The 21,975-nt window shown below is 34.1% G+C and overlaps 1 protein-coding gene across 4 annotated transcripts in view; it reads right to left on the minus strand.

Annotated features, from left to right (window-relative positions):
• The window catches only part of MCTP1 (multiple C2 and transmembrane domain containing 1), a 550,214-nt gene that overhangs the window by 220,601 nt on the left and 307,638 nt on the right, over positions 1–21,975 (minus strand). For 2 of the 4 annotated variants that reach the window (XM_068533860.1, XM_068533851.1), the window contains exons 6-7: positions 13,978–14,016; positions 5,218–5,277 (exon numbers count right to left, since the gene is read on the minus strand). The exons of 1 other annotated variant lie outside the window; for it this stretch is intronic. In XM_068533860.1, coding sequence (XP_068389961.1) covers positions 5,218–5,277; positions 13,978–14,016 — 99 coding nt within the window. The remainder of the gene's footprint in view (positions 1–5,217; positions 5,278–13,977; positions 14,017–21,975) is intronic. One more of the 4 variants, XM_068533867.1, reaches the window with a different exon arrangement.

Here is a 21,975-nt window from a genome sequence, read left to right on the forward strand (position 1 = left end):
AATGTCTCCTAGCACAATGAAGACAAATGCCAATGCCACGATAGCTTCCACCCTCTTCTTTAGTAACATAATGCTGCAGTGGTCAAGAAAATAAAGTACAGAGATTATATGGTGATGGATCCTGTTTGAGTGGTTTCAGGTTTTTATTAGTAGGTGTAGCAGAGAAAAGAAACAGAGCAAGAGAAATCATGGAAAGAATCATTTTCCCAAGTCTGTTGCTCCAAGATTTTTGGAGACTGTTTCCAATGTCAAAAAAGTGATAAGGCTCCAGAAGAATAAATGTTGCATGGACAGGCAATAACTATAATCATGTCAACTGCATCCCACATGTGAATCTTTTGCAACTTTGAAAGAGATATTTCTAAAGTAACAGAGAAATTTTGCCCCACACAATACTTATCTTTGTTGCCTTTGCTACTAAAACAACAACCCTAAGTTCCCTTCACTACTAAGACCAAGAGCAGCAAGAGATGGATAGAAAAGATACAGATGAACAGGAAACAATGCAAGGAAATTATCATGGTGGAGCTAAAAGTCTGTATTAAAACACTTCTAGAGCAGCTAGACAAAGTTTCCAAACAACAGAATTATGAGAGTCATCAGCTTTACTAATATCAACAAGGAGGACTGAATTAGGCCAGTCTGAAAAATGGGTTAGATCACACAAAGAAGTAAACATGTATTGAGCAGCTATTATGTGCTGGAGTTTTCATAATCTAGTGTTTTTCATGACAAGTATTTTTAAGGTACAGAAACTGAGGCACAGAGAAGATAAATACCCTACTTAACACCAAATGGCTAGAGATTGGCAAGTCTGAGGTTTGAATCTGGAATTGCTGATAACTAACTGATGATTTTCCCCACTACATCTCAGTTTGTGGACAGAGCCTAAGAAGTTCAATCCCAAAAATGCATTTAATTTGTACAGGATTTGTTGAAATACTTTGATTTATGTTTAGATGAAATATATCCCTGGGTATAGATTATTAAGAAAGGCTAATCAAGGGCTTAAAGGAAGAAAAAGTTTTCGAGTGGTAGTAACTCTAGCATGTATTGTTAAGCAAAACATATGAGCGTTAACTGTACTCCATAACAAACTGTAGTCTCATTAAAAAGGTGAAGTTGTAGAATCTTTCATACAAATTAAGAACACTTCTACGTTCCAGTTCTCGTTAATGAAGTTTACTAATTGCATTTCTTAAAAACTGGATGACTAATGATAAATTCCTATTATTCTAGATCCTGATTAAAACAGACAACAAAACCAAAAAAGTCTGTTTAGACTTAACGTGTGGCTAAAGGAACACTCAGTCATACCAATCTTCTCCCTGTTGTGTGCAAATAATCCTTGGCTTTTGTTATCTTGGATTTTTTTTTTTTTTTAACCTGTGTACAACCTAATCCTTCCAAATGAGACCTAGACACTATGAAACTGGAGTGAAAGACATTGCTTGTGTCTTTACAATGGCTGTGTGTGGAGGCAGCCCTTTCCTCTATCTTCAGCACAGAGGTGCACATGCTTTTATTTAATCAAATGATCCACAGACACTACAAAGAAGAGATAATGACAGCCTGGAATGACTGTTTTGTGCTGCAAAGCTTGGAGCGTGGAGCAATTATTAGCTCAATCCCAGGCACAGGCATGTTCTATCTTTCCCTTTTCCTGCTGAGTTTATTCCAGTGAATTGCACCTGGATGATAAGTCCAACAAGTAGATTTGTTCTACAGCCCATCCATCCGCTCAAAGCAGGATTGCCTTTACAGAAAACCCTCCCAGTGCTTTGTCCAGCCTAGTTTGAAGTGTCTCATCTAATAATAAAGCTTCGATCCCTTTTTTTCTTAGAAGATGATTCACTGGCGCTATAATCCTTAGAGAAATTCTCCAGGTTTTTATCTGTAAACTTTCTTTCCTATTTCTACTGCTTCTTGATACAATTTACGTTGTCAGGAAGGTATTTATGTTTACTTCAGATGTTCTAACTACCGTCTCTAAACTTAACTGTGGCCAAAAAAAAGCTCTTAAGCTTTCACTATATTTGCTCAAAATATATACTAATAGAAAAGCACCATATAACTTGTAACCTTGTTGGTTTGCTGAAGTAATCTATAGGTTTCTACCAATGGTATGGTAAAGAAACAATGAGTCCTGTGTTTCACTTACAGAGACATTTTTCGAGACTTCAAATTAAAAGTTAATTTTTTTCCCTGAGGGTCTTACTTTCATACCTATTGATAGAAATAATACCTGAACTTTTCTTGGGTGTATGTCATATACAGTTGAGTTGTTCAGAATGTAAGCACTTCCGCACAGGATCACATTCTTGTTTTACAAAGGCAATATCTCTTCTCCTTGGTCTGCAGGGTCTTCCTTTAACCATACTTCTGTTTGATCCTACCATAAGGTAGTGCTCTCACATAACTCTGGATTGTTCTGTATTCTATGCACTCCTTTTCACCCATTTCATATTACGATCCATTCTCCATTTTTTTTGTATGAGGTATCTTGGCATAGCCCAGCCTTCTCCATTTAAACAATATTAAAATCTCTCTTTAATTCACTACAATGCTCTCATAAGATGGATTGTTCAATTAGCTCTCAGTCATCAGAATCTAAATGTCTAGTCAATGGAGATAACTGAGAAGAAACTTAACTGTACTAAATATTTGAAAGAACTGCACTGAATTACCATCCTTTAATGGGAAGTTAAAAGTCTTTAATGAAATTCTGACTTAGAGAAATCCAGTTGGCTTCACATATTTTTATTACTCTCATGAGAAACATGATAATTGCCATAACGACTGCTTAATGTTTTGTGTCCTAAGATACCATGTTTTGATAAATTATGAATGGCATGCTTTTGGAAAGATTAGAATATCCCTTTATCACTTTTCTTTCCTTTATTCTGCTCTCAAGAAAATTAAGATACAGCAAGTAGCACTGACATTCGCTGAGCAAGTTCTCACCAGGTTTAGTTGCACTCAGTGTAACTCAGCTACTGTCTCCTGGACACATGTATTAATCCTTATAAATAAGCTGTTAAACTTTTCTTTCAAATCACGTTCTGTTTAATTCACGAAGTGCACATACTCTCTTCATGTAAGATTTGATCTGAGCTGTTAGGTGTTCTGCATATCTGAAAATATTATGGGAAACCTCTTTTCATATACATCTCCTCTAAAAGTTCATCAGAATACAAACATTGCTGGGGCAAAGGTCAATGAGGCTGGTTATCAGAGTGACCTTTGAATGTGAATATGAAAGATCACACTGATCTAAAGCAGACTTGGTCACTGATTTTCTGATTTTGTAAAATGGAACCTAAAATACAGCAACATCACAGCCCTGAAACATATCCACTCATTGGTGGCTTAAGGAGCTGCAGAGGAGAGGGTCACATAACGCAATAAGAATTTGAAAGGCTGTCAATGAAGACTAAGGGGCAGCTCTACTTATATATCGCATCTCTATTCATCAACCCCAAAAGGAACTCGAGTGCCTTAAGTCTTCACCAAAACATTTATTTCTATGACATTCAGAAAGAGAAATATTGGTCCTGATCATACCATTTAGCTACTCCAGGGCAATGGCATCACTTCTCTGGGCCTTAGTTTCCTCATTGTTAAAATAAATGACCCCGAAAGGTTCTGCTTTTATGACTCCATTTGTTTGTCACTCAATATATGCTCAGAAGAAAGACAATAGATCACTGTATTTCAGATACAAAAAAAGCTATCTTTTAAATGTGCGTATTTGATATTCTAAAATAAGACAGTTTAAGAGATTGAGAAAGGTTAGTAAAGAATATTTAAGGATGGATACAACCAAATGGGAAGTACTGATAAGTGGAAGACTAATTTGGAAGTAGAAAGTGAAAAGAAGATGCTGAAAAAATCATTTGAAAGGAAAATCCTTGAACAGTAGTGTTTATGGAGTTGGTCCTGGTGGCAAGTCTTCAAAATGATCATGCTGCATATTTGTTGCATGAAGAACAAACACAACACACAACACCCCTGAATTCTGCTTTGTTGGCATATGAATTCACCGTAATTGTGGGTCTTAAGAAAACAGAGAAAAAATTTTCCCAAAAGCCATTTTCCATTTAAAGTAATGGAACAATTCTAAAGCAGTCACTCTGTGTGTTCATGGATAATGCATGAACATATAAGAGGAAATACTATTTTATCAACAATACAGAATAACATCAGTGATGGCAGCCATCAGTAGACTGAAAGGAAATGAAGAGGCTATAATAATTAAAATGAGCTCACACAAACACAAGACTGCAAAAAAAAAAAAAAATGTGTGTGGAGGAGGCAGAAGATAAAGAGATGTGGGTTTACTTGCTCACTGGTCAAGTCGATGCATGACTTAATCTAGTACCTGCCAGTCTGCTTATGAGACGCTACAACAATCTTAAAATTCTAAAAGGAGAAATGTAGTTTTCAGTCATGAGCAGCTTAAGAGCCAAGAAAAGAAAATGGCAAAGTTCTATGAGTGTAGCATTTTCATTGCAGTATCTATTGCTAGGTAATCATGTGCCAAGTGTGAACATTCAAAGAAAGAGGGAAACTTTTGAAGGCAAAGCAGTGAGTGCATTAGTAATAAGTCACACCTCGCACAATGCAGAATTAAAGCAGAGGAAAAGGATGACAGAGCTCATTTTGTTTAAGTCATGAAAGCGTAAATAACATTAAATTGCAATGGCATTGAAAACAAGTTCTCTGTGGAATTTTCTTTCTTTTTTTTTTTTATTCAAAGCAAAAGCAGAGTTGCTGTTTTCTAATTCATAGGATTTTTTTTTTCAAAGAAAAAACACTATCTAGTATGTATATAGTACAAGATCACCGTAATAGAAGTAAATTTTTCCCAGATAGATGGAACAGATTTTACAAGAAGGGAAAAAGAACCTTTATGGACCCTCTAGACAGTGTCATCATATTCCTGAAAGATCTGTGGGCCTCTAATTGTTAAGAATCTGGGATAAATTTGGGCCCACAAGGAACTGACTTCAAAGCAATATGTTAAATATATGAAGTTCTTAGTTTTTACAAATGAAGAATGAGTCACCTAAATTCAGAGTTAATAAAGAAGACAAATGAATACATCTCTCTGAGAACCTATTTTAAAAAGGGAATTTCTTAATTCACATTTAACTCTCAAAATAACTATTCAGAACCAAAAGTCAAGAACATTAATATAAAGGATTTAGACATTACCCTCCAAAAGAAAGACTTCACAGAGAAATAAGATCCAACCACTTCGTTTTCTGAGAGTTCCTAAAAATAAACAAATATTTAGCTAAATTTTGGGGTGTTCTGAGAATACTTGATTGGCTCAGCAAAATTAAGACAAGTAAAAACCCTAAAATTATATATGCTAAAGACACTTTGGATGTTTATAAACTGTAAGTTTTCTTTTGAATAAAGTTTATTTCAATTAAAGTTTGTCTTATTCATATCTGATACAATGGTAGTAAAGTTTAGAGAGGATTATTTCTGTAATTTTAAAAGAATATACTTACCTCTTTATTAGTTGTTGATTAATATATCTGAGTCTAACATTTTGTTTTAAAAAGTAGAACTGTTTAAACATATTTTAAAATTCTGAAATAAACCAGATAATATCCATTCCTTTTAACAAAAAAATTTAATACCACAGACCTTCAGAGCATTTTCAAAGATAGCAGAAATCTTATTTATAAACATGTACCTAGTCAAATTTGGCTTAATTCCTTACTAAAAACTTCCTAGTTTTATGATATAACATTTAATATATATGATATAAATTACTTAGTTAACTGAAGCTCCCCCAAAATAATTTTTAAAATAAACGAATACTAAGAAAAGGTGGCTATTTAGTTGGAAACAAAGCAATGGATTCATATTGGACATTTTATTACTTAATCCTCAGACTTTTATAAAGTGAAACCAGTTTGCCTTTAGGAAATCAAAAGCACAGTTACTCACTTTTAAAGAGAACATTTAAATTACATGCATCCTTTAAACTTTCATGTTTTGCATCCTGTCTCTGGGTGTAGGTTATGGTAAAATTATGGGAAACTGATGACAGTTATGAGAAAGCATCAGCCTTTGACACTGTGATGTAGAGGAAGCCATTTTGTAATTTATTTGATTATTCCATGATTTTGTGTTAGCAACTAAGATGGTTGCTAACACAACCATCTAAGATGGTCCAGCACCTCTCATGATATCTAATTATGCATAGTAGGTGCTCAATAAATATTTGATTGACTGTTAGTCACATGGAGTTTCATTTGCTTAAGGATATATATTTCTTTCAAAGTGATCCTTCCAAAAATCATATCAGAAAATAATAACGCACCAAAGTACTTCAGCGTGTGCAGCAATTTGAGTAATTTAAGTTTAGCTAGAATTATATCAGAGATCATCTATGCAATCTACCTGTGCTTTTTACATGAAATCTATTTCTTAATGAAACTAATTACATTTTCCTAAGTTACTTGTATACAGTTCGGTCAGGTAGCATACTAATGTCAGGGTCATCAGGAAAAAGTCTTGAGTTTAAGACACGGTTTTACCATCACTACAGAGTTATAATTCATTTACCCTTACAGGTATGGTTCTCATCTGCCACACTTAGCACACTGTCGTATCAGTTTCTGAAAAGAAAATTCTAAAAAAATACACTTACCTTTGGACGTGAGGGCACAAACCTTAGATGGAATGATTGCAGTTTTTTTGATGTTATGCTACTGTTTAACTCAAAGAAACCTTATTCTAGTTTTTGGAAAAGATGCAGCTTTTCCTATTCTACTGCCAATTCTCTTCTTACCTTGATTCCCAGTTCTCTTTTAATTAAGCAGCATGCTTAGCAAAATGTGGATAAATTTTAAAGTATCATATGAAAGAAATTATTTCTTGAAGCTCCTTACACAAATAATTTCCCCAGAGTCAATAACACAAGTTATTTAGCTAACATTGAGTTTTTTCTCAATGTTTCTCGATTGCAAAATGTATTAAATCAATGTGAAAGTCTGGGCTCTAGACTTGACAGTTACAACAACTAAGACAACCATTTAGCATTTAAAAATATTGTTACTTCATTTAAAGTTTAGGTGGTCTAAGGTGATCTAATACTGAAATTGCACCAACTCCATACTTTCCATTCTTCCTCAGATGAACACCGAGGGCAATGATCTAATTATGTGATTAGTATGCAAAGAGCAAAATGAGATTGATGAATTGGTGGCGGGGAGGGGAGATTTTAATGATCAAGATTTAGAACTTACATTTCTCTGTTAAAATTTGAGAAACAAAAATACCAGTCACATTTGGATGCACTGAAGTCCCCAGGCTGTGCTTTTCATGCCATGTTTAACTACTTCTGTCATTATTAACTAAAATTTATATTTCATTTTACAACCCACATTGTCATGTAAATTTAGGTCTTTATTTCAAATGAAAGAAGTTAATTTTCCTGTGGACCCTTATGGCATTTATAGCTCTGATAAATATAAAATTCACAGCAAACTAGCCAAGGCCTTCTTTGCACTAGAGTTTCTAATAATAACAATAACAGAAAACAATAATAATGAAACACCTGGAATTACGATAATGAGTTCTAAACAAAAGTGGTGATTTTAATATGGAGGGCAAGAAAAGCAGAATAAACTCTTCAAGAATCCCAGGGAAGACTTGTCCTAAATTATAATTATAGATATTTAGTTACATTTCAGTCTCCATCAAGACAAGAGGTTGGTAAGTGAGGGAAAGTGCCATTTTAAAAGTGCTAAAATTATAAAGTAACAACAAATGGAAACAGAACAAAAGCCAGAGGTATCAAGTTGATGAAGGAAAATAATTGAAGTTATTCTGAATGATGAATTGTTCAACTATTTCTGCTGAGGTTTTGAATTTATTAAGTAGCAAGATCCATTGGTAATATTGTTTTTAAATCTATTTTTTGCCTCAAAAAACCAACACATACTAAGAAAATTTCTCCTCAAAGATCAAAAATCCTACCGTGAATCTAAGAGTTAATGAGATTTTAAATTAAAAAATCTAGAACATGTATTCTTTTTCTCAGAGAAATAAAACTAAAGGACAGTTCATTTTTTCCCATAACAAATGAATATGATGCTATTTTTCACCCTTCTATGTAAAATAAATCGCAGAATCTTCAATGTCTTTGCCATCAGACAAACAAGGATAGCCACTGAACTTTTACTGAAGGTGGTATCTTTTGTTAGCCTTAATATGTACAGGCCTTTAAACCCATTGTGTGTTATTTTAATTCAGCAGTTCTATGACACTCAAGACATTCACAATAGATTGGAAATTGTGAAGCCTGAGATTCCAATGTCAAAGTCAAGCCAGGTAGTAGTATTATTACACAGCATGTTTTTATAGGTGCATAATTTCCTTTTATCAATACCTCTTTGGGCATTTAAGAGGTAAAAAATGAATAAATTCTTAAGTAAATAATTTTCATAGACTTTCCTGGTCAGACTGCAATCTAGCTATCAAAGCTGTGGCTCTCGGATGCCTCCGTCAAGTTGACTAAGCCTATCGATGTGTCATTGAAAACAGGGACGTGAAGTAAGTAGAACTGCACACCGAAACAAAATTTTCTGGTTCCTCAAATAGATGTTCATATCATTTATACTCATTAAACATAAATATAATCCCCCTGCAACTCCCACTGTCCTTTTAAATATTGTTGAAGGGAGAGAGGCAAGGTCAGCTCCCCAGAGGACCCACCCTGTAGCTGAAGCCTGGCCTTGCTTTGTCTTTTATTTTTTTTTTGGAAATTTTACCTTAAGTGTTTCATATGTGTGTGTATGTTTGTAGATATGTATATATAAATACATGCATATGTGTGTATATATTGCTGTCAACCAGGGCTTGTCAACCAGTCCTTACAAAATTATGATTTAATTTCATTGTAAACATTTAGGGGGCTTTAAAACCAATAAATCTCCTCCCGGTCACACTCAATTTAACATATATATACACATACATATGTGTATATATATGTATATCTAACATATATACATATATGTGTTAAATATATCTGATATACATTGTATGTATATACATATATACCTTTGAATTAAAAGGCCATGTAATCTGTGAACGAACCCTTAGCTCCATCATCCTGGAGTCAAGTTATATTAGTTCCCTTCCCTTTGATCAGCCCAGAAAGGGTCTTGGGAAACCATCAGCTGACTTGGTAGCACACGTTAGCAATGTGAAGGCCAGTCTATGACCCCACAATTAAACATCTTAGAGCTAGCACGCAGGCATTATGGAATCCATCTTCTGCTTGAGATTACATTTTGTCCTTTCACTTTGTGCCAACTCATCCAGATTCTCTCCCCAAAGGACCCACAACATTTTAAAAATTCAACATGAGTGGTCAAATAAATGTAATGCCATTGTTACAGAAATCCCTGTAGTTATGAATTACAATACATAAAAATGTATGATATCTTATACCTATGGGAAAACCCTGTCAAAACAGCAAGAAAAAATCATCTCAATATAAAATTTAATTATGGCTCCATGTATTTTGAGGGGATAATCAAATATTTACTGACATTAAGCTATCTCTATTTTAAATAAACTTACTACAAATTTTAGGAGTGTAATTAATTGAGGTAAAAATACAGTCCTTTATAATGCAAATGCTCATGCTATTAGCCCTTTGTTTACTGCAGCATTGTGGACTCTTAGAAGCCTTAATTATGAGGTTGACTTTATAGCATTTCCAAATAACAGAAATTTGGGAGGACAAAATTAATAGTAAGAATTTTAAAAAGAATTTTATATTTCCTTCAAAAACATGTAAGCAACTAATTTTTTCAAATACATAGGCATAATCATTTGAAATGAGACATCAAAGAAAAGCCATTTTGGTCATTCACAGTTGAGAAAGTCAATGACCAATAAAGTTTTCATTTTTTGCAATTTTTCAAAGATCATCATCTATGTATTATCTGGATATGAGGTCTTTGTAGGAAGGACATGATAATTGTTAAATAATGACTTTTTTCCCCACTATGTCTGACTGTGTGAGACACTTAAAAATGTGTTAATCTGTTTCTCTACCGTTCCTTAAATTAAAGCACTTAGAGGTTTTCACTGATGCATTTTTAATGTGTCATCCAAGGTGTCAGGTTTAACTACGCCCTGCAGACTTACAGTGTTGAGAGTGTGCTCTAGTTTAAATTAACAATATCCTTGCCAAAAGTCTTATTATAAATTGCCTCATTCAACCAGTGGATAAAGTGTTTTATAGTTCATTAAAATTATGCTAAGTGATTAAAATAAAATCTTTATAAAAAAGATACATTACTAAAAAAATAAGCCATCAAGTAACAGAAGATATGCTAATGAGACGTCATCACATAGTCATATTATATTATTCAAAGGATGAACTCTCTTTAAAACCGTTTTCAACTGTTATTGTTGAGAACAGAAATTGCAATGTGTATGTCTTTATATTATTACAATGGTTACTTCTCATAGAATTAAAGTGATTTATTGAAAGCACATAAATTTATTATCATACCCAGTGATAAACACATTCTTCTATGTTAAAACACACACAGTGTAGTATAAAATCCTTTCTGCTTGCCATCTGATAGAGGCAATTATTTCATTATTTATTTTCCATTTTTTGTTTGACCCCCCCACAGAATTTATTCACAAAATTCATATACACCTTCTCTTCTAAGCTCATGAAACTTTCTTGTTGAATAATTTAGCCTTATAATAAATTATCAATGATAAGCTTCTTCTAAAGAATAAAATATTACAATAACTCAAAGCATCACCATTTCTCTGCCAAAATGCATTTTGTCACCTAAGTATAATACTTTGACCAGGATAATTATCCAGTTGCTCAAGTTTATGGAGACATCAATCCCTTTCTTCTTAAAATAACATTTTTCTACAATAGCTGAGTGTGGGCAGAATTAGAAATGTGCACAATGGAAAGTGTGCTTGTGGAAAACCAGAATGAATGTTTTAAAGGATGCTACTATCCCCAGAAGAGGAAACGCTACGGAATTCATAATTATTTACTGGCCAACATACCATTTAAATATAGCATGTACTTTATACATTCTTCCTTTTCAGGGGTAAGTTAAGTGTATTTTTTTCCTACTCATATTAGGTGGTGACACATTTACTCCAAATAATATCTAAGTCTGTCCTGAACAGCAATTACTCCTCAAGTCGTCTCTTCACCTCTCTTGTTTTCATTAGTAAATACAACCCCACATTATGTGATTGCCACAGATTAGATTTCCATAGCAGAAAAAATCTGCTATGGGCAAGACAATGAAAATGAAAAGCAGATATTTAAGTATTGGGAAATTCCATGAGCTGATGAACTTGTATACAGGGGAGATGTGCATATTAAAAGCTAACAATGTCAATTTAGCACTTCCCCGCTCCATGGTTATATCACTTCTGAAAAAAACAAGAAAGCAAAGAAAAACTCCACACTGGAGAGCATATCTAACAATCTATTGAAGTCTTTGCCACAAAGTGTATAATTCTCAGATCTCACCTTCACCATGGGTGCTCACAGACAGGCAGCATACAGAAGCCCTGCTATAAAAAAGCAGACCTCATTCCCAGAAACCAGGATTCCAAGAAAGAAAATGACCTATTTATATGAAAACTTCACCTTTGACTTTGAGCATAGTTCTATCAAATGTAAAATACTTGTATTTAAGTGTCATGCAAATAAATTATATCCTCTTTCCAAAAATAAAAGAGGAAAAATCTTTACTCACACAAGAATCTTTAAGGGGAAGGCTGAAATCATTAGAAAAGGGATGCATTTCCACAACACAGTAACATAGTGACACACGCAACTACAAGGTACAGTCATTTATCCCTTAGTTTCTCAGGAGGCACAATTTACTTGAACATTGTCCTGCCTCCTTCAATCCCTGGAGGAAGAATTGGGGAAGCCGTCTCATTGTGTGTGAAGGATGGCGGACTAGGTGGTAATTGAAATTTCAAACTTTCCCTGGATTTTGAATTTAACACTCTGCTCTTGTAACACTAATATGGATGAATATGGCACATGCTTCAGGGGACAGTGACAAACTGAATGAATTATTAGGTATTCAGTATGTTCTCAATGGAAAAAAAAAACAAATGATTTTCTTCTACACAGCATTCAATATCCCCATTAAATTTTATAAAACTGAAAATCACTTAGGCTAAAAACCCAAAAGCCATATTACCATGTACACTAAAAATAATCTCCCAATGAGTGCAGTTAGACACAGGGAATTCTGTGTCATCAACGGCCAGCTAGGAAATTCACCAGTTTGAATGTACAATTGGATTATTAGTAATTAAAAACTCTAAGAAGTTTAGATATAAAAATAGTAAAGAGTAGATGTTTATTATTTATTTTTATTTTTTTTGTAGATCAAAGGAAAAGACATGGATTTATGTTGACTTAACTGATCCTTAAAATTAAATTTAAATATAAATTAAATGAACTATTTAAAGAAGAATTTTTATGTTTGTTCTTTTATCTTACAATAAAATGGATTATTCCCACTAATTAATACTAAAAACTATATAATATCCTGTTCTAGCATTACATCTTAACTACAACTGGAAGAGAGAGATTGCTACATATTAATGGATTACAATGTTTTTACATAGATATAGTATAAGATAGACACAGAATGAAGAAAGCCAAATTACCTGAATTTTTAAACATATATACTTTTAATATAACACTAATTCTGAAGTACAATTACAAAGAAAAAAGTGTATTACAAATATGAACAGTGCAAACATTTCTTTAAGATTGTTGAAATTTTATTTTGGCCTGTAGAAAACATAGTGAACACTAAGTCAGAAATATTCAGCAATTTTCCTTAATAAATGTTTTTCATTTTATTAAAATGATAAAGGTGATTTTTAATGTGGACCTGACCTTTTTATGATCCAAATTATCTTTTGGTCATTAATTCTATAATAACTGGGCAGAAAGTTTTTACAGTAAGAAATACTTGTTAAAGCAATTAAGACATTACCATAAATAAAAAATCATTTTGATATAAGTATTTTCTTAATTCACAATAATGAAAGTGACAAAATCAAAGACAAATTTAAGTAATACATTTCAATAAATTTTTAAGCATGACTCAATCAGAATGGAAGAAAAAAGATTGTCATGTTCCAGGGTCTAAGAAAATGAATCACTATTCAAAAGGGATACCAACTTTTAAAAATAGAAATTTGAGCAAAAAAGATTTTTACAAATAAAATCCCTTTGATTTATTCCAAGGAGTAGTCATACAAAAGTCAGTTTCATCTTGATATTTATTTGTGTCCAAGAGTGGTACCACCACTGAACAAATTAGAAGCTTAGTTTATATCTTATATATTTTACAAGTTATAAGAAGAGCCAGAGCTTGGTAAGTTATAGGATCCATAAACTCCTCTCACTCCCAAGAGCTATTTATTTCTTGAAGTGAGAAGAGGCAATGATGGAAAATTGTTCTCATGATACACTCCAAAGATGTAGCAATAAAGGTATTTTTGAGTTTAGAAAATCTTAGACTCAGTTTTCAGTGAACAAAAACAGTAAATTACATGGATCTTCCTTCTCTCTGGAGTTGTCCCTACCCTAGTGCCATTATTTTATACCTGATCTGGAGCAAAGGCATTTTCTAGACCCTGTGGTACAGAGAACAGAAACCAGATGTTGCGAATGATGCTGAGAAGTGACCAGAGATTAGCAAGAGGATGATTTGGATGTGATTGATCAGTGTGATTTCTATTTACTTAAAAAGCATCACATGGTTTGCTTAAAGTTTATGGGGAAAAAAAAAACAATTGAAGAGTGATGAAATCCTGAGGTATAGTTTAAAGAGGTATGAGAGAGATTGGGAAAGCAGCTGATAGTTCTTCTCAACAAGAAAAGCTGAAAGATCACATGCTAAGCATTACCTTACTTGATCTTTTCCAACTCTTCCTCATTAGCATTGTCTGTAAATGAAATAAAGCATTTTCATTATCTTATCACTCAAGTACAGGACAGGGCAGCCAATTGTTTTCTGGAGGAAGCTTGACATTTAAACAGCAAACAGTTTCCAGCAACAATTATACAAGACAAAAATTGTTTTTCATGTACACGCAGCTAGAAGAAGTACCTTTAACATTCAAGCAGTCTTTCTGGTGAGAGTTCATTTCCTTTATTCTTTTGTACAAAGAGATGGGACAGTATATTTTAAATAGAATGGAAAATTTGAAATATCTTATTGATAGGAAAAAAACACACTAAGTCTCCCAATTAGCAATTGTTCCTTTTGGTGGTGGAGGCTGATGACGTACCATGACTTTACCAGGTGTATAATAATTTTTCTCTTCAAACTCATTCAAAGTCTGTTGCACTGGCAGCATCTTAGAATTGTCTCTGCTTCCAGTTAATCTTTAATTACATCAGGGTTTACAAACGCTTTCGACTGAGAAAAAGTGCTGCGTATCGTGATGGCTATTAGTGGATCTTCCTGCTAAATGTTTAGCCATGATATATCCTTTAAACTAGTCTTTTCGTGTCATAGTAAGAGATATTTATGACTTCAAGTTTTAATAAGGTTGATGGAGATTTGTGATGAGTGCCCAAGATCACTGGTCTCTTGTATAAAGTAACTCATAAAAATCCAATGACTTTTAATTTCCTCTCCAGTTTTAAAAAAATTCTCAATGAACACTGAGGTATTAACTTCCTGATAACCTCTTTACCCTCTCTTAGCTTTATCATTACTTTTAAGGCAGATGAGGGAATATTTGGAGCAAAGAATACAGCTTATAGAAATGCTTGCCATATTTATATATCAAGGAAGTACACTCGTGCCTTTAAGAACTCTATCTCCTTCAGCAAAATTCACTATCAAGCAAGACCATTTCAGAAACCACTCATAAATTACAAAAATACAAAAAAGGAAAGATTTTAATATAAGAGTAAGTCATTTAGTAGGCAACCTTTGGCCTAAACCAAGACAAAGGAATTATGTAGATGTTCTAGAAGGGGAAATGAGAAATATCATAAAATTGTCAAGGTAAGGATACATTCCTCTTTTCTACAGATAGTGGTTTTATAGGTTACATTTTCTCTATATACACTCTGTGTTAGATATTGACCAAAATATGGAAGAGAAACAGACTTCCTAAGGTTACAATAGTTCCCAATTTTTTTCAAATGGAGTCAGGAACTGCAAAGTATTATTTTATATTTTTTCTAAGTACTAACGTCCAATTTATTCTGAAGCAAAACCCACCATCGGGTTATGGAGATGGACGTTTAGTAGATGTTCGTTGTTGATGTTAAATGAGTTAGTCGTCGTCATCACCACCACCACCACCACTTTCTCGTCACTAAAAGGCAATTGGACACGAAATACTTTTGTGGTATTCCATGTTCATAAAAACTGCCCCGTGAGGAGTCAGACAATAAATGTTCAACTTTCTCAGAAAGCAGAGTTTCAGTGTACAAAGAATGATAATTCCTAGGGACAATGTTCTGAGTCAAATCAGGTGAGAACAATTAACATAAGTAAATCAAAAAGGAAAATCTCTTAACTCATGGCCATTTATCATCATCAACTAGTATCAAAGAATCTTACAAAGTTCCATTTGGTAAGAAATGCTACTATGAAAAAGGGGCTAAGAACATGAGGAAGAGTTGAATCTCAGGGCAACACTATTCAATATTACACAGATTCACTACTGCTGGTCAAAGCCACATCCCCCAACTCAGAACCACTGCACGCGATTAACCTTCTATATGTGAAGCAAACTATAGGGTTGGTATTTTCCTGTCTCTCAAAATCAGTTTTACAGACAAGCTGCATGGTATTATTTTTCAGATTGGGACACTGATACAAACAAAAGGTCAGTAATTTCCCTAAGTATAAGTATGAAAGATTTGGCAGTTACAAGGACCAATTCATTATTTTCCTGGTTCAGTTTCTAGGAAACTGGGTTTCTAGCGTTAAAGTAGATTCAGTAAAACTGGAATCAGTAGAAAAGTTTTCTAAAAAGTGAATTTAACAGACATACTATTAACATTGTTACCTTTACTAACTGTGGGACATATTATAGAAGAAAGATTGGGGAATGTTAAACATAGGAGATGAAGCAAATTATAGAAAAATAAGATTTATTTTTTGCTCTTTGATCTTAACTTCAGCTGAGAAACATATGAATTTGTTTTTGAAAGTGTCATTATCTAATATTATAGTACCTTCAAATTCTTTATTAGCAACTCAACTTTCTTTGAAGCCCAATAAATGGAATAAGTAGCATAGAAATATGGCCTATGAGAGAGCTGCAGAACTGATTATGTTTTTAAAAGATTCCACAATCTCAATCCATTTTTTGCTTTTCCCTTTTGTTGCAGTGATTTTTTTTTTTTAGGCAATTACATGACTACTATAGATATAAAAAAAAAAATCACAGAATGGCTAGATATTATGGTACTTACATACTATAAAACATATATATTAACTGTTTATAGGTGGATATTTTTTCAAATGTTAGCTTATGGAATAATTCAGAAATTTTTCAAAAATAAACCATAGAGAAAAATATATTTTTTGAATTCGCTAAAGATCAACTAAGGTTAATTCATATGTTTCTTAAAATTTTTTACTTTTTAGCTTTAGCCAAGCAATTTGTTAGGTCTAGGTTATCTAAGAGAGTGTGTAACACAAATTAACTCACTTTTATTTCATAAATCCTCCAATGAAGAAAGCTGTGGATTGAACTCTGCTAGAAAAAGAGCCAGAAAGAACTCAAACACACTATCAGACCAAAATACCATATATAGGACACACATGTATGCACTACACACTTTTGCAGGATCAAACAGGACATGCATTCAAAACAGAAATGACAGTTGTGTCATGCAAGTCATCAACATGCCCTCCAAGAAGATTTTGGTTTCTCATACATACAACGCTGACAATTAAAAAAAATATATATCTGTTCACATCTGGAATCTTTTAAAAAAGACTCAATCATGACTCAATGGAGAATATTTTAATATAAGCAACTATGAAATACTTTTGCTATGACTCATATTTACTTCTTAATTAGCTATAATTAGATGTTCCATGTTTGAGGGGCTTTAGTAGATACAGTAGGCTGATAGGGTTTTCAACTTGTTCATTTTTACTGAGTTCCAGAACTGGCAATCCACACCAGAAGAAATCATCCCAACCACATGATTCATGGAACACATTGTCAGTATTAACAGTGTTTCAAACACTCACAAGATAACTGATTTAGAACTCTTAGCACTTTGTGATGCTAAGCCCTCTGTATTTCCAGTTACTCATTTCTTCCCACTTTTGATAGCATTTCTTAACATTAATGTTCTATTTCCTACTTGATGGTTAGGATTTATTTGTCAGTGGCTCTTGAAATTCATATCATCCATTCTCCATGTTAATCCATAAAAAATATTTAGCAAAGTCTTATAAACACAGGCATAAGAATAAACATGTGCTTTTCTGAACTAAAGTCTTAAGTCCCAAAAGCTTAAAATAGGTTATTTCTGAGCTAATAATCAAAGAGAACAGAACTCATAATTTTGCTGTGTGAAGGTCAATGCAAAATCATCCTCTATTCCTTCTCTATACATCATTCTGAATATTAAATGGACTTGTGAAGCATTTAGTAACTGATTTCTGGTTTGTTGCATTATGAGTCTGAATTTCTCCAAATCAGATTTGTTCTTGGATAATTTGTGGAAGTTCAGCATGTCATTTTCACTGCAGCAGTATGTTATATATTTCAGGCATATAAAAATTTAATTTGAAGACACATTGGATAATTGACTGTTTTTAACCAAGAAATTTCAAATGTATTCCAGGGAAATATATTTAGCCAATACTAGACATGTTACCAAAAGAAAAAAATACAGCGATGTGCTTCTAATTCATTGTCATCATTAGAAATCTTGAGAAGAGCAATATAGACTGATTTTAATCAGATTATCATTAATAGAATAATTTTAAGAATTCAAAAGGAAAATTAAATCATTATCTCCAATATTGTTTGTGACAACCTCAGGGATTTGAATACGGAAGTAAGAAGGAAACTTAAAATACCTTTCCCTGGACCTTTGAAGCATCCCATCAAGCATTCTCTAAGAATCCTCTTAGAGATTCATCCACAGCCTACTGAATAACCACTAGGTACAGAAAGCTGGACTAGGTTTTGAGAGGAGTCATCATAAGAAAGGTAATCAGAAGCAATAATTTATACATATATAAATATTTATGAATTATTATTATTTTTAACCAGAAGTGATGGGCTATAGGATGGAAGTGAGGTGAGGTACAATACAGGTATATTTTAGGTAGGAAAGGTCACATTGGAGAAAGCTTGGACTTGAGAGGAGGTGAGCTGTGTAGGAGTCTGTATGGCTGGGATAAAGGTTACAAGTGAGGGAACATATGTCGCTCATTGGAGAGTCTTAAAGCCCTTCATCAGGAGTTTCCATTTCATTAGAGAAATAACCACAGGTCACTGAACACTTAGAAGGAGAATAAAGAGGCAGTTATAGAACTTGGTACAATGCTTACAGATGCTCAATAAGTGTTTTTTTTCAATAGATGCCTACAAATGGCATCTCTTATTCAGAGTGTCAAAATCTCCTAACTAGTGTCGCTTGCCAATTTTAGAGATCTTAATTAATAAACAGCTCTAGAACTGCTATATAGACCGAAATAAACAAAGGGTAAAAAGCACAACTTTATGTCTTTGTTAGAAATTTTCATCATGTAAAGCATATGCTTAGAAGCCCCAATCCCAATCTAGGAATCCGATTAGCCAGGATACTGGGGGTCCCAATAGAATTTCCTGCAGGGGACCTTTCATGCTTCCTCCCCTGTCCCTGCCCCAGCTGCTTGTCAACAACCAACCCCAGGCTCCCGGTTATTGATCACGTCCACAAGGAGGAGCCAGTATAGCCACACTGGTCACTCTTCTCACTGCTTCTCAGTTGTGGCTGAGGTCAAGAGAGCTCGCCAGCCAGAGGCGAACTGCTGTACCTTTTCTGAGGCACTGGCCCCTGATAAGCCACTTGCTTCTCTGGTGAAGAAGAGAGAAGCCAGGTGAGAGTCCAACATGGGAAGGAAGAAGACACCGGTTTTCAGTTGCTGCAGCAGAATCAATCCAGTGCTATTTGGGACTGTGAAGGGGGAGCCATGAAGTAAGGCAAGCAAATGAAAAATACTCAGCAGTAAAAGATTTTTTTTCCAAAAAGCTGGGGTAGCCAAAGAAATCTGAACCAAGAAAATGGCATGAAGATTTCAGGAAGAACTCTTTGTGTTAAGGGTGAATGTGGCTGGAGAGGTACGATAAGGAGAAAGAAAAAGGAAGAAAAGAAGATTAATAATACCAGATTTTTGATGTGTAACTGTTTCATGTAACCTGTTTTCGTTCCTATCCGTGTTTGATAAATCACTGATGATCAGTAACCAGGCACTATAGTATTTTAAAATGATCTTTTCTAATTAGAAAGACAGTGTGCCTAAATAAGTTTGAACGGCAGTGGAGATTGAAGGGTTTTTGCGAGAATGGTTGAAGAAAAACGCATGTCAGGAACTACTTTGCCTGTGCTGACATATATTTCTGTGTAATTTAGAACTCAGCAGCTTCGTCATAAAGTCTCTTGATACTAACTTAATCCCTCAAACCCTCAGTTTGATGTTAGAGTATTTAATAAATATTCTTTTAATGTAAAAAATTAGCAGACCCTCCATCATCAAATCACCCAAATAACTAAAACAGCTGCCATATCATTTGAATCCCCAGTAATACTGGCAGTTTGGATGGTTTGGAGACACGTCCTAAGACCTCAGGCACTTAGGTATTTTCATTTATGGTGTTGTCCTTCATTAAAATAACAAAGGATCCCCCCCACCACCAAAATATTCTATCACCAAGTTTTGTTGATTTTACCTCCTATAGATAAACCTCTTCATTTCTTTCCATCTCTGCCTCTGACAATTCTAATCCAAATCTCCATCATCTTCCACCAGGATTTTCAAAATAGCTCCTAGTTGGTCTCCAAGCATTCATTCTTACACTTTCATCTGTTTTCTACAATGCAGCTACACAACAAAAGGCAAATAAAATGATGCCACTTCCTATTTACAGACTTTTCAAAGGCTTCCCATTGCCTCTTTGGGGAAAGACCACAAACCTTAACATGGCCAACAGTCCCTATGCAGTCTGGGTGTCTCCCTTTCACTGTCATCATGCACCAGGATCTTTCACACTCTGTTTGCTTCCACCTTCTCTAAGCTCCAGTACTTTTTCAATTCTTGGAGTGCAGCTTGGTTTCTCTAGCCACAGGGCCTTTGCATGTGCTATTTCCTCTGCTTGAAATATTTCCTCTCTTCCTGTGTTTTTGCCTTTATCAACTTCTATTCACACTTCAGACCTCTTCTCCCATTTGACTTCCTTGGAGAATCCCTGTTCCCGACTAGAACAAATTCTCCTATATTTGCTCTACAGCAGCATGCACCTCCCTTTTATGGCACTTAAAACAGTTGTCATTTTACATTTCCTTCCATGATTATTTGATTTCTGAGCTCTCCACTGGATTTCAGTTCTACTGTATCCAAAGGGTCTAGCACAGGATTTGGCTTATAGTAGGTTCCTGGTGAATACCAGGATTATTTGAATAAATGAACACTTATACTTTATTCCTGTGTATGGATTAGCCAGCTAGCATATACTCCTTGGCTTGCACTGGGTGAAATAATATATTCTGAATTGGTGACTTTTAAAATGATGGGCTTTTATTTCTAAATGTTCTCTGTGAAAAAATGTCCTCACACACCCTTCCATCTACGCACATGGGCCCATGCCTGTGCACATACATACGTTCTTTCACAGTGCTAAGTTCTCACAGTAGGTATTATTTGATAGTACTTGTTCAAAAAGAAAATTTTCTTCCTCACTGAATGAAATATAGATACTTAAATCATTCTTTGCAAATATTACATATGTGCTCATTGTTTAATTTTTTTAAAGGACAGAGAAAAATACTCTGAAAAGGGTGAATTTTTCAATGAGTTTAAAACACTTCCAAATTTGGAGTTGTAATTCACTATTTTTATTTACAATCTAGGGAAAAATGCCAATAATACCTTTCCAGCAGAAAACATATACCAACTTTAATCACGCATTATTTTAAACCAGCAATACACACATTGCTGAAATAGAATATTTAAACTTGCCTAAAAAATTATGTCTACTCCTAAAATGCATTGCAATCAGAACTAGTGAGAATAGCTACCAGTATGTGAAAGTACCCTGAGTCTAATAAATAAATTCTGGTAAATTGTGGCAGAAAGTGCACTGGCAAGCATACCGATGCAGGTCAAACCTGATATTTTTTAACGTCACTTCAACAGTGCTGGAGTAATTAGCTCCTCTGTATCCCTTGTCAGTTTCTCATAGCAGCATGGTGTGCAAGGAAGTGCAGACAGCCAGGGCTAGAAAATGGGTAACACCGGTATGGAAGCCCATCAAGAAGATGAAAAGTACTCACTAATCATTCATCAAACAAATACCAGAAAGCAGAAACTCTATTGTAATTTCACCTCATTTTCTTTGTTATGGTACATCTGACAATATAATCAAAATAGTAAGGTCTGGACACCTCAATGTGGAAAAATGTAATCTCTGAATAAATACCACCATTTGCTACAAATAACAGTCTGAAATTGGAAAATAAAATAATGATAAAAGATGCAAATGTATCCCTTATTTATAAGAGGTTCTGATCTGGAGAATAAAATAGGAAATTTGAATTCAAAAAGTACAATACAACTAGACTACTGGTACCCAGGATACTCACAGAAACAAAGAACAGGCCAGATCTTATGCTGTTTCTCTTTAATATTACCTCTGGGTCAGAGAAGG

This window comes from Eschrichtius robustus, chromosome 2 (genome assembly GCF_028021215.1).
Source record: "Eschrichtius robustus isolate mEscRob2 chromosome 2, mEscRob2.pri, whole genome shotgun sequence".
NCBI classification, from domain to species: domain Eukaryota; kingdom Metazoa; phylum Chordata; class Mammalia; order Artiodactyla; family Eschrichtiidae; genus Eschrichtius; species Eschrichtius robustus.